This window comes from Pangasianodon hypophthalmus, chromosome 29, assembly GCF_027358585.1.
Source record: "Pangasianodon hypophthalmus isolate fPanHyp1 chromosome 29, fPanHyp1.pri, whole genome shotgun sequence".
Lineage (NCBI taxonomy): Eukaryota > Metazoa > Chordata > Actinopteri > Siluriformes > Pangasiidae > Pangasianodon > Pangasianodon hypophthalmus.
The window spans coordinates 456819-469776 of NC_069738.1; the positions used below are offsets into that span (position 1 = coordinate 456819).

The following is a 12958-nucleotide window of genomic DNA, read 5'->3' on the forward strand; positions in this document are numbered from 1 at the left end:
AAAAAACAAAGGATTTCAAGGCCTTAAAATTGTTTTATGATCCTGAAATATAGTATATAATAAAGTCTATTTTTCTCTTTGTTTGATGACTTTCTTTCTTTTATATATATGTTGTTCATTGTTGGTGTAATATAGGGAAAGGAAAAAAGAGTGAAAAATAGGGATGGAATAATGAAGACAACAAAATGACAGTTATAATGATTTGAATAGCATTTTAAAAGGAATAAAAATATAGTTTTATACTATTTTTTTAATTATAGAACAAAATTCCAAACCCTTCAACCTTTTTCTTTTTTTAATTTCAAACAAATAAATAAATAAATAAATAGTCACTGCCACCTTTTATCGTCTACTCGTCTCATTTCATCGTCTGCTCGTGTTCTTTTATCGTGTCTATTCATTAATCATGTGCTACAGTAGAATTTATTTGAATTTTTGTGTATTATTCGAGTGTGATGATCAGGACTGGGATTATTTTTCATATAGTTTATACCAGAAATAATTTTTAGATGGAAGAATAAAAAACAGAGGCATGGTCTCCTACTTTCTCTGTATGTTCCACACCTCTGAGGAATAAAATATCAGGCTTTAGAAAAGTCTTTCTGAAGCAGAGAGACAAAATATTTTGTAATATTGTTTATTATTGCAACATTGACACTCAAACAAGAACATCTTATTTAAAAAAATACATTTCATAATCAAGCACATTCTGTGATTAATATTTTCACTGATATAACATGATTAATTTTTAAATGTTGTCATGAAGAAGAAAAAAGAAAGAGAAAAGTTGAAACAGTGTGTATATATAGTGATTATTCTAAATTTAATCTAATTAATGTTTTCTAATCATTTTTTTTGTCATTTCTGTTGTCACTAATACAGGCAAAGTTTCTCTGTTTATGACTGGTTCATGATTACGTTGCTGTTCCTGCTGGGTTCTGTTCAGAAGAGTCTTTCATCAGATATATTCATCCAAACTCTCTATAGCTTGTTCTTTAGTGAAGTCTCTCCATTCCCCGGGGATCTCACCCTTACCCTGAAATGTTTTCTCGTAGTGCTTTTCCAGGTCTTTCTGGAATCTGCACACAAACCATTTCCAGTATGCGAGCTGTGAATTATCAGGGGTGATGCTCCAGGTAGCATAAACTCCTCCTGCTGTTCTGTATGATTTGAAAGGTACAGACACATCTGTATCATGTCTGGGGTAGAAAGCTTTACAACTTTGCACAAGTGTTGTGCAGAAATCAGCATCGAGATTTGTTGTATCTCTGTAATACGTCCCATTGATACCATCTACCCTGTGGAAAGGGACGCTGTGATCTCCATCATGATCCTCCATTGTGTTGGTGCAGATGGCTTTACAGAATGGACACTGAACCCAGCAGCATTGACAGAGGTGTTCAATCAGGATCTCATCTGGCTTCTTCCTGAACTTCTCCATTTTGATGTCTTTTACACGTTTAAAGCTTTTGTCTAGCTCTGACATCATTTCAGTGAGACCTTTACTAACAAGCTGCTGTAGAAAATGAAAGTCTGTAATTTCTTTGTGATCAGTGAAGGTTATTTCTTTTAAGTTCAGTTCATCTTTTAGTGAACTGGTAAAACTTCTCAGCCACATGTCTGCATCACCACGGCTGTTCTTCACCTCTTCAGTTGCAGTGTGAACAGCATTTCTTACTCTCTGTATTTTGTCTTTTAGATTTCCTTTAAAAAGGTTCAGAACTGTGGTGTTATTTTCAGTAATGTACTTATTCACCTTCTCTGTAATGAAGTGTTCGAAGTGCTTTTGGGGATTATGAATGTACTCTTTGTACTTCTCAAAGTTCTCCTCCTCTGCCAGACATTTGAGGATGTGTTTCTCAAGGTTTGATCTGTTACCGTTAAACTCTCGCATGTCTGATCTGATCTGTGATGCCAAATCAATAGCAGTTTTATTGTAAACTGCTTGCAGGATGGATTCTCTCAGGTTACTGCAGATCAGTTCACCAAACACTTTTGTTGTTGTTGCTCCTCTGCAGTAGTTTGTAAAGACACTGTAATATTGTGGTTTCTGCTTGGACAGATAAACTCTTGGATCATTTGCATCCCTGAATTGTTTATGGCGCTCAGTAAATCTGTGACTCGCAAGTTCACACACATGAAGACAGAGATCCAGAGTGAATTCCTTTCTGAGCTTAATTCTCTGGTTTTCACTGTGATGTTGCTCAACTCTCTTCCTGACGTGGTCTGTTATTTCCTGTATGTAGCTGTCTTTGTACCCAAGTCTGGCAATTTTGTTACATGTCTCTTTAATTAATCCCTTGGTTTCTTTGATCACATTTATGGTCAGAGTCCTTACTAAATCATTGTCTTCAAAAGAAGGTTTATTCATGCCAGGAACATAATGAAGAACATTCTGTCTTATGAGTTTTGAAATGTAAGGTGAATAATCTCCCAGTCTGTCTATCTGTTTGTAGTCTTGCTGAGATTTCCGCCTCCACACAGAAGCTTGTTCATTGCCCACAGACAGAATCTGTACAGCATCCTCCCAAAAATCAAAAGTTCTCTCTGGAGGTGTGTCTTTTGTCAGTTCAGTGACCCATTTATCCCACAATTTGTCAAATTCATCTTTAAGAACTTCTTCATTAGTTGTTGTGCTTTTGAGTTTCAGAGCGAGGTCTTTGCTCAGATTGAACAGTTTTTCATCGTACTGTGTCCTTTCACGTTCAAAAGTCTCCCGTGCTTTTTGCTGTTGTAAAACTTCATTCACATTTTGTTTTGTGTCTTTGACAAGGTCTTCATGAAGCTGTGTGATTTTGTTTTCACATCTCACTCTCCACTGAATTAAAATTTCTTTGTCTTTGTCCTCTTCAAAGAAACTCTTCACTGATTTGTCCACTTCCTCTTTGTCCTTTTCCATGGAAGAATAAAGATCTTTTTCTTCAATTCTTTTCAGTTTTTCATTTTCAATTCTGTTGTAAAGTTTTTCTTCAATGTCTAACATGGCACTTCTGAGGGCCCAGGTCCATTTTCCAAACTCATTCTCCAGTTTTCTGTACACTGCTATCTCCAGTGTGTTTTTGAAGCTAAACACAAAGTTCTCGTGGAGTAATGCATTCCAAAGATCACTGATGCGTGATTTAAACTGGGAGAAAGTCATACCAGGAGACTCGCCAGCTTTTTTGAAAATGGCTTTCTTTAGATTCTGAATGTTTCTGCTGTAGCTTGGGTTTGGTGGTGCCATCGGTGGGCTGCCCTCCCAGAGCTGCGCAAAATAATACACATCATCTTGTACATTGAATTCAATAACATCACTGAAACACTCAGCTTCACTTTCTTCTTCTTTTGCAGCCAATTTTGTCATTTCATCCAGTTTTTCCTGTAAACGTCTCCTTCCCTCCATGTTTTTCTCTCCAGCTGTGATGTCACTGACATTCTGATGCACAAACATGCAGCTGGGAGTCAGTCTGACCTTCTTCATCCTCAGGAAGGCCTGAACAACAATCTGAAGGATGTCCTGCATCTCAGCAGGGTTCTCTCCAAAGATGTTGATCAAGGTCAGGTTTCCAAGACCAACAACAAATGTGGCGAGTTCATTGTCATGATGTTGAGTGGATTTTCCGGCGAGCTCAAGTGCTCGAAGCCCTTCAGTATCTACAATAAGAATGTAGTCAAACTTCAGCTCTTCTTTCATCTCCTCCGACACTCTGACCAGCTGCATGAAGGCTCCTCTGGTGCACCTTCCAGCACTGACAGCAAACTGGAGTCCAAACATGGCATTCAGCATGGTGGATTTCCCAGAGCTCTGAATCCCCAGAACTGACAGCACAAACACTCTCTGGTCTCCCAGTATCTTCACAAGTTCATCTAGAACTGCTGAAACCCAGATCAGAGGAACATGAGCAGCATCACCATCCATTATCTCCATTGGATGACCAGATTTCATGAGTTCTGCTGCAAGCTTTGGGAGAGAGGTCAAGGTTTTTTCTTCAGACCGTTCCTTGGGTGTTTGTACAGAAATAAAAGACTCGTATATCTGACCTATCTCTCTGAGGATGTGTTCCAAACCAAAGGTTGCTGCAGTCAGTTTTTCTGAAATTTCTTCAAGTTCTGTTTGCTCCACCTTCATTTTATCTGATTTATCATGCTTCTTCTTAAGGTCTAAAACTGCTGCCCACTTTTCATTGTATTTGTGATGAAGAGCAGAAAGATCATCTGAGGTGCGTTTGTCCAGGAGAATCCCAACCCATTTTAAAAAGAATAATTTTTCATTTTCTCCTAGATGATCCAGTGAGGAAATGAATTGTTCCATAAGACCAGAGAGTCTGTATTTATGCTGCTCCTCACGGATTTGCTTCATTTCTCTTTGTTTTCTACTCTTTTGCATTTCTATGTTGTTCCCTTGAAGTCGATGCAGGTCTTTGTTCATCTCACACCAGTCATGCCATAACTTCCCCTGACAGGGCAGATGTTGTTCCTTTAATTTGGACACTTCATTTCCCTCCAACTGGCTCATGATCTTCTCTGCAGCTTCTTTCCCTCTCTTGCATTCAGGGTCATCTTCATCTTTTGTAATCACTTCAGTTTTGTACAAATTTTCAATTTTGAAAACTGAAGGTGACTTTGAAAGACATTCTTTTATAGTCATTCTGACGTTCTTGGCTACATCTGACTGATTTCTGTCTTTAAGGCCGATTCTGTATTTTCCATTCCTAGATACAGTGACACCTGATTCATCCTCTGGAAGTAGACAAATCAGTGTCTTCGTGTCTCTAAAGAGCTTCTGTAGTATCTCCTTATATGTTGCTTTTCCAGGATCAGAAAAAAGTACAACATTGACTGAGGACATTTCAGTCAGGATATCCAGTTGCTCTTTATTAGTTCCTGCATCACCATGGAGATTACAGAATGCAACACAGTCAGGGAAATAATCTGTTTCCTCCCCAGATGGGCAGTACCACGCAATCTCCACCACTCCGTCCAGCAGTAACCGGTTCTTGCTGCTGCCTGGACAGTGTCTGTGGAAGAACGTGTGATGTTTCTCATTGATCAAGCTGTTCATCAGCTGAGACTTGGATGAGGATGCAGAGCCGAACCTGAAGAAAGCCACCATTGGAGTTTCAGCTTCAGAAATCGCCTGGGTTTTACTGATCTCCTTACCAGAGGAGTCAGTGCTCTTCCAACTCTTTCTGATTTGGCGAAAGGTCCACAGAGGAAACTCGATCTCTCTGGTGAAGGGATTGGGCACCAGCAGAGGCAGAGCGTACTGACACTGAGCCAGTTTATTCACTATTAGCTGCTTTAGGAAATGATCTGAGCAGTGGAACACTGCCATCTGGACATCCATGGGGTGAACAGGATATTTATGGCTTTCACTTTCCAAAGATGTCTTCTTTGATAAAAAATCAGCAAAGTCATCATCATCTTCTCCATCTCTTGTGTTTAAGTAAGTGTGTTCTGAATTGTTGGAGTCTTCCTTAGTTGTAATGTATCTTGCTCTGTAGTCCATCATTAGCATCCTTTGTAGAAAGGTTTCCACTAAGTCTTTCTCTGTACAAGGCTCCTTCCAGTGTAATGAACGTGAAGTTATTTGAAGAACATCTGAAGTTTTCATTTTTTGTTTGTGCTTTTCATTAAGATTAATTGTAATAAACAGTTGCTCTGATTTTGTCATTTCACACTTTTTCTTTTCTTCACAAATTGATCCATCTTCTGCTAATTTATGTTCAGTCATTGTTTTCTGTAAAATAAAATGTAATTTTCTGGTTATAAATAAATGTTAGATGAAAGTGGCAACATTGCATTAATAACTTTAAACAGCAATAAATATGCATTTGTGACAGAGCTGTCTAAAGAATATATTAGATGTTGGAATTAAAACAAAAGCACTTAGCCAGTATCAAATATATTCACATCACAAAGATTATCTACATTTTTTTGTTTCCACATACATATGCTGTAAATTGTGAATCTGATAAAAAGAAAGGAAAAAAAGTAACCAACATCTAACCAGTTTGTTCAGTTTCCATACTATGATATTTAATTTAAATTCTCTAAATAATTTATTGAATTTTAAGTATCTGACTTTTACTGTTGTTATAGGAAGGAATTCAGTTAATTCAGGAGACTTTTCAAATCATGCTTTAGAGATTTTAATGAAATTTGTTACTTTATTCTGAGTATATAAGCCTCTTTTTAAAGCAGTTTGTTTTTCATCCTCGATCAATTCCCAAATGTGTATAAAACATCAGGAAAAACAGTGGCCAGTAGTTGAAAAACCATTCTGAGTTATAATGATGCCTCATGAGGCAGGTGCCTTCCAATTTGCTAAACGCACCTTCAGTCTGTGATCTGTGATTCAAACTTCCTAATGTTATTCCCATTAACGTTACTATGCTTTGGAACTTATTTGGTTATAGAATATTTTCAGAGTTTCTATCGCAGGCTATCCACCATGTGAGTGGAGTCTAGGCACAGATCATGCTATCACAATTCCTCGTCAGAATTTGAAAGTGATTACCATTGGGCTAGCTATGCTCCATCTCATCTCTGTCACCAGGATCAAGAATTCTGTGAAGGCCAGGTTTAAAACAGTTTGATGCCATTGCAAAGGATATTGAATGTTTCAACCCCCCAAAATGGGACCATAACGTTGACGACTACCTAAGAGAAATTAAACACTGCCTTCTCGACTTGCCTTACTCCACTCAGCAAAAAGGGTGAAGATTGTCTGGAAAACAACTTCCATAACAGTCCAGCATGTGTAGTGACACTGCCAGCTTCAATGTGCAACAGCTTTAGCCAGTTTGTGATGCACTAGCTGAAGCATAACGAAACTTCCACCATGATCATCATGAACATCAAACATGGTAGCACTGGGCATCCTCACAAGTTTTATGATCAAATAAGATGCACATAAGTCCAAGGAAGAAAAGCACCAAGGCTTGAAGAAGATCAAGTTTTAAATCGCTCTTCTTGTATAACTTTGACCCATGTGTGTGGACCTGTCCATACGTGAAATCAGAAGGATGGCACAAATTGTCTGGAAAATGGTGGTTTGCCCTGGAGATAACTGGAAAACTCAATATCCATAACTCCAGAGGTTCTCAGTTAGAACTGGAAGGGTCCAAGACCCCCTTGGCTAATCTTGACCAGGCAAAATGCCCTCAAAAGTGCTCTCACTGAAACCCAATGGAGCAAGAGGGTGGAAGCACAGGTATAAGAACTCCAAGGGGGCAGACAACATCACCAACTGCACAATCACTAGAGTGATATGAGAACCAGAGTCACATGTCATAGTGGAACTGTGATCAAAGATTCAGAGTCTCAAGGATAAATTGTCCAGAGGTTTTGACATTTCGGTGACCAAGAACTTGCACTGAGGACCAACATGTAAAGTTCCCATTGCCACTCTAAAGCACTGAAGAACTGCTAAAATTTCTGACCCTATCAGTGGGGGGAGATATTACGAAAGTTTTGAAACTTATCCACAGGTAAAGAAGCAACCTGCAAGTATTTAGCTATCATTTCCACATTGCCTAATACCTTTCAAAGGATGATGTTTCTGATATTCCCGTTTCTGTTATCTTAGTTACTGGTGTTACCTTCCAAATGTAAAACACTCTAAAACTCATAGTCTGGGTAACTGTTTCCACAACTATTTAGTAAACCTGTCAGGACTAACAACTGTTTACCAAACCTGTATCAAAACATTTATATCACAAGCTGTGCTACCACCAATGTGCAAATAGGTAACAATTACTGAGGCACCGTGCCTAATTGTATGCTTAGCAGGTCAGTGCTAACAACCCACCAAAATCCATAAGGCATCACTTTCTTGTGGAAAAACAGTTAGCACCATATTAACATAACACTAGAGCATAACACTTTAACATCACACTTGAATGTTATGCTTACATGACACATGGAACAGTCTAGACATTATTTAATTTTCATTTCAGGGATTACCTGAAGAGAGCTAGCTCATTAGTCTGCCATTTGTCTGTTGCTACAACATGGCAATGGGTATTTAAATTTACATTTACATTTATGGCATTTGGCAGGAATCCAGAGCGACTTATAGAAGTGCTTTGATGTCTCTATCAATAAATACATCCTGAAAAATGCACATGAAGACGAACTAAAACATGCTGCATCGTCACTCGTCATTGAACACTGCACTCACAATGAGCTAAACAACTCCAAGTAAGACTGTACATCTGGGCAGGAAGAGAGAGCGTTCACTGCTTTCAGTTTTACTGTGTTCAGTAATATGAAGGTGCAAACTGTTAAAATCTGCATTCCTTTAAACAAAGGGAGTCATGCACTCTGACGTGAATCTCTTTTCTTCTCTCTTTGATCTCTCTCTCATCTTTGCCTCTGATCTCACTCTCAAAGAGAGTCAAGTGGCTTTATTGTCATTTCAACCAATACAGCTGGTAAAGTGCACAGTGAAATTATACAACATTTCTCCAGGACCCTGGTGCTACATAAAACAACACAGAACTAACTAAGACTACACAGACCTACACAGGACAACATAAAGTGCACATGTGCAACCAGCGCAAGACCTATAAGCCGTTAAGTCCTGTAAATTGTGAGATGGGGCCTCTGTTGGTCAGACTTGTTTGTCCAGCACATCCCACAGATGCTCGATCAGATTGAGATCTGAGGAACTTGGAGGCCAAGTGAACACCTTGAAATCTTTGTCATTTGGCTAGTCTTCTCTCCCGACATGCATCAGTGACATGCATCGCCGGTTCACAGGTTGTCCTTCATTGGACAACTTTTGGTAGGTACTAACCACTGCATACCAGGAACACCTCACAAGACCTGCCATTTTGGAGATGCTCTGACCTAGTCATCTAGCCATCACAATTTGGCCATGACAAAGTCGCTCAGATCCTTATGCTTGCTCATTTTTTCTGCTACCAACACATCAACTTTGAGAACTGACTGGTCACTTGCTGTCTTAATATATCCCACCCCTTGACAGGTGCCATTGTGAGATAATCTACGTTATTCACATCACTTGTCAGTGGATTCAATGTTGAACAGTGTATGTATTTTTCTTGTCAAGATGGGTTAGTGCCAAGTGAAGAGCATGCGAGATTGCGTCCTCTGTGGATCAGTTGGGGCAGTACGCAAACCTCAAAGGGTATGGTGAGGTGGGGAGTCTGGTACTGATGACCTCATGACCAGCCACTTCTTGATGATTGGTGTGAGTGCTGTGGGGCAGTAGTTCCTGAAGCATGATACTGCGGACTTATTCGCCACTGGTATGATCGTGGTAGCCTTAACGCACTGTGGTACAACTGCTTGACCCAGGGAGATGTTGAAAAACATGGTGGTCTGGTGTAGCTTTGTAGCTCTTATTGTTTGTGTAAACCAAGTCCCTTGTGTTTGCTCTCCTAGTTGCAAAGTTGGAATAACTGTTATAACTCTTTTCAGGTTTGTATGGCCATAGGGGTGAGCAGATTGTAGTTTACTGATGGCCCTGTACGGTTCATGTAGCACATCCTTAGTATTAGCCATGAGGGAAATGTACACAGCCACAATAACAATAATTTGAATTCCCTTAGTAGATAGTAAGGCCGACACCTGACCACCATGATTTCCACCAGTGATGAACAGTGGTTAGAAACTAAAACAGCGTTCACACACCATTCTCTGTTGAAATAACCACACAAGCCCCTATGCAGGTCTTACCAGATGTTGTAGCATCCCGGTCTGCTAAGGAGGTGGTTAGCCTGGTTAGCTGAATGGCCATGTCAAGGATGCTGTTAGTGAGCCACATTTCTGTAAAATTAAAAACGTAACAATCCCTCATGTCTGTCTGTGTGGTCTGCTGTAGAGAAACGCAGTCCAGTTTCTTGTCTAGGAAGCGAACATTTGACAAATTTATGGATGGTACAGCTGGTCTGACTGCCTACTAACTTTAGCCCAGCCAGCCTGCTCACCATGTTTCTGGTTTTGCTCACACCGATTGCAGTGTCTCCTCACCCAGGTAGTTGCCATAGGCATGGCCGTTGTCTCTAGGCCTAGCTCCCATAGCAAAGTTCGAGGCCGTGGAGCTCAAATGTCAGATCAGCGTCTCACTCTAAGATGTTTGTCCTGGAATTTGTTCCGATGTCCAACACGGTCCAGCAAACATAGGTGAGTTGATGACCACTTTGGGTGCACATTTGCCCCAAAGACCACATTCACAAACATACAGGCAACAAAAATAGCAGTTATTGTTGGATTCAGAGTGGCTGTTTTTTCTTAGCGCACCATCATCTTGAATCACCAAAGGCACAAAAAAAGGTGGAATCATTCAAATTCCTAGGAACCAACCAATCTCCAAAGACCTCAAATGCAAAATAAACACAACAACGATAACCAATAAAGCTAATCAGTGATTGTTTTTTCAAAGGAAGCTGCAGAAACTCTAAATCTCTCAACCAGTTCTGTTCAAGTTTTACAGATCCACCATCAAAAGAGCATTCTTCTTCATCAGCATCATCAATAACTGTGTGGTTTAACTCAGCATCCTTCTGTTTAAAGACTGCAGCAAATTGTGTGCACCACAGAAAGGCTGACTGGACAGCAGCTGCTGTCGATTAAGGAGCAGCATGACACCAAGGCTAAGGAAGCAAGCTGAGAAATTCACCATGGACCATATATATTCAGGGAACTATGTTTCAGAAACTCCCCTCAGGTAAACAGTACCACTCCATAAAAACCAGTACCATACAAAACCTGAACAGTTTTTCCCCCCAACGGTAGCCACTCTTCTCAACAAGCCATCTACAACAAATAAGCAGGACTGACCTGCCTTCTCCAGATTGCGTTTGTGATTTCTGTACTGTATTTCTATTATTGTAATTGGACTTAGATTTGTATTTGTTGTTCATAGCTGTATGTGCACTTTTGTAGGTTTGTATGTCTGTATGTGTACTGGTACATTTTGCAAATAAAGTGATTCTGATTTTGATGTTAATCAATTTATTCAGTTCTTGGCAATTTTAATCTTTCAGGGGTTTTGAAATTATACTGTTGCAAGTACACTTATTAGGTACTTATTAAATTAGCAAATTAATCTATTTTAAATTTCAAATAATTTATATTATTAAAACAACACACAAATATATAAATTTTTATTCAGCGCAACCGTAGTAAGTTGATGACCTACCAAGAGTTCATAAAAATCTACTTACCTGTCCCTCTTCTGCTGGCTCTTGTTTCTGGCAAGTGGTAAAGTCTGTGAATAAAATTTGAAAACAGCATTTAAGAGACAATACAGATTGTTTTTATGCCTCAGCCACTAGATTGTGGAGTCATTATGATTTCAGGTTGTCTGTCTGTGCATCCATCCGAGATCTCAGGAATACGGGTGTTGGTAGGATTTATATGGAATTATCCCTGTAAGCAGCAGATGAAACTGAAACATCACAGCAATCAATTGCCATCAATCCTTCTGTCAGTCCATGGGTAAGAAATTATTTTTAGTGGAATATTTCAAATGCAAATGAGAAATTAGATTTTTGCATTGATCCAAATATGGGCAAGCTATATTTTAAGGGTATTTGAGGCAAACAAATTAGTAACAAGAAGGACTGGGCTTGTTGCTCATGGAGGCATCCCCATCGGCACTGTTGTTATCAAGTTCTCAAGTCAAGTGACTTTTATTGTCATTTCAGCCATATACAGCTAGTTAGTACACAGTGAAACGAAACAATGTTCCTCCAGGACCAAGGTGCTACATAAAACAAACACAGAACTACAGCAGACTACATATATTTTTACATGAAGTGCATGTGCAGACAGGACAAGACAGTACAATGACTACTAAAACAAAACAATGGGCACAGTAAGTCACAGTGCAGAGCCAACCAGTACAGAGTTCTATTAGAATGGGGAAGATGGTTTGGGGATCTCATATGGGGAGCTGAACTGTAATGGCTTGGGACTGCGATTGCTGTAGTGGCTTTGGGGCTGCAGTTGCCACGAGCACCTGCATACTCAGGACTCCATCAATGGACAGTGGATAGATTTCAACCAACCGGACTTCTTGCAAAAACTGTGATGAATTTATTGGTTGCACAACTGCACTATTTGTCCATTTAGTACACAATAATAGAAGGGATTTATTTATAATCGCACTATCGGGTGTCACCCACATGAGGATGGGTTCCCTTTTGAGCCTGGTTCCTCTCAAGGTTTCTTCCTCATATTGTCTCAGGGAGTTTTTCCTTGCCACCATTGCCACTGGCTTGCTCATTAGGATAAGTTCACATATTTACAATGTTAATTGTTAAAAGCGCTATACAAAGAAAATTGATGAAAAAGAATGTGAATCCAGTGACAATAGTGCAAAAAGAGTAACAATATAAGTTGCTGGAAATGTAAACATAAGGAGTAGCAGCCTAGTAGAGAGTATAAGATATATACAGTATAATAAATATTTGTATAAGATAATGAGGGGATGTGCAAAAATTGCAAAGAGAATGGGGTGATGTACACTTGAGTGTGTGTGTGTGTGTGTGTGTGTGTGTGTGTGTGCTTTCAGTCCAGTTTCTGAGTATTGAGTAGTCTGATGGCTTGGGGGAAGAAACTGTTACACAGTCTGGCCAAATGCTTCGGTACCTTTTGCCAGACGGCAGGAGGGTGAAGAGTGTGTGAGAGGGGTGTGTGGGGTCGTCCACAATGCTGGTGGCTTTGCAGATGCATCGTGAGGTGTAAATGTCCGTGATGGAGGGAAGAGAGATCCCGATGATCTTCTCAGCTGTCCTCACTATCTGCTGAAGGGTCTTGCGATCTGAGACAGTGCAATTCCCAAACCAGGCAGTGATGCAGCTGCACAGGATGCTTTCACTAGTCCCTCTGTAGAACATGGTGAGGATGGGGGGTGGGAGATGGGATTTCCTCAGTCTTCTCATAAAGTACAGACGCTGCTAGGCTTTCATTGTTATGGAGCTGGTGTTGAGGGACCAGGTGA

At 39.8% G+C, this 12958-nt stretch overlaps 1 protein-coding gene across 4 annotated transcripts in view; it reads right to left on the bottom strand.

The window, feature by feature from the left end:
- Positions 1-621: 621 nt before the first annotated feature.
- LOC113525088 (interferon-induced very large GTPase 1) overlaps positions 622-12958 on the bottom strand; it is a 35888-nt gene continuing 23551 nt past the window's right edge. For all 4 annotated transcript variants that reach the window (XM_026911532.3, XM_026911531.3, XM_026911529.3 and 1 more), the window contains 2 exons: positions 11178-11221; positions 622-5719 (listed from right to left, as the gene is read on the bottom strand). In XM_026911532.3, coding sequence (XP_026767333.3) covers positions 959-5719; positions 11178-11221 — 4805 coding nt within the window. In that variant the 3' untranslated portion in view covers positions 622-958. The remainder of the gene's footprint in view (positions 5720-11177; positions 11222-12958) is intronic.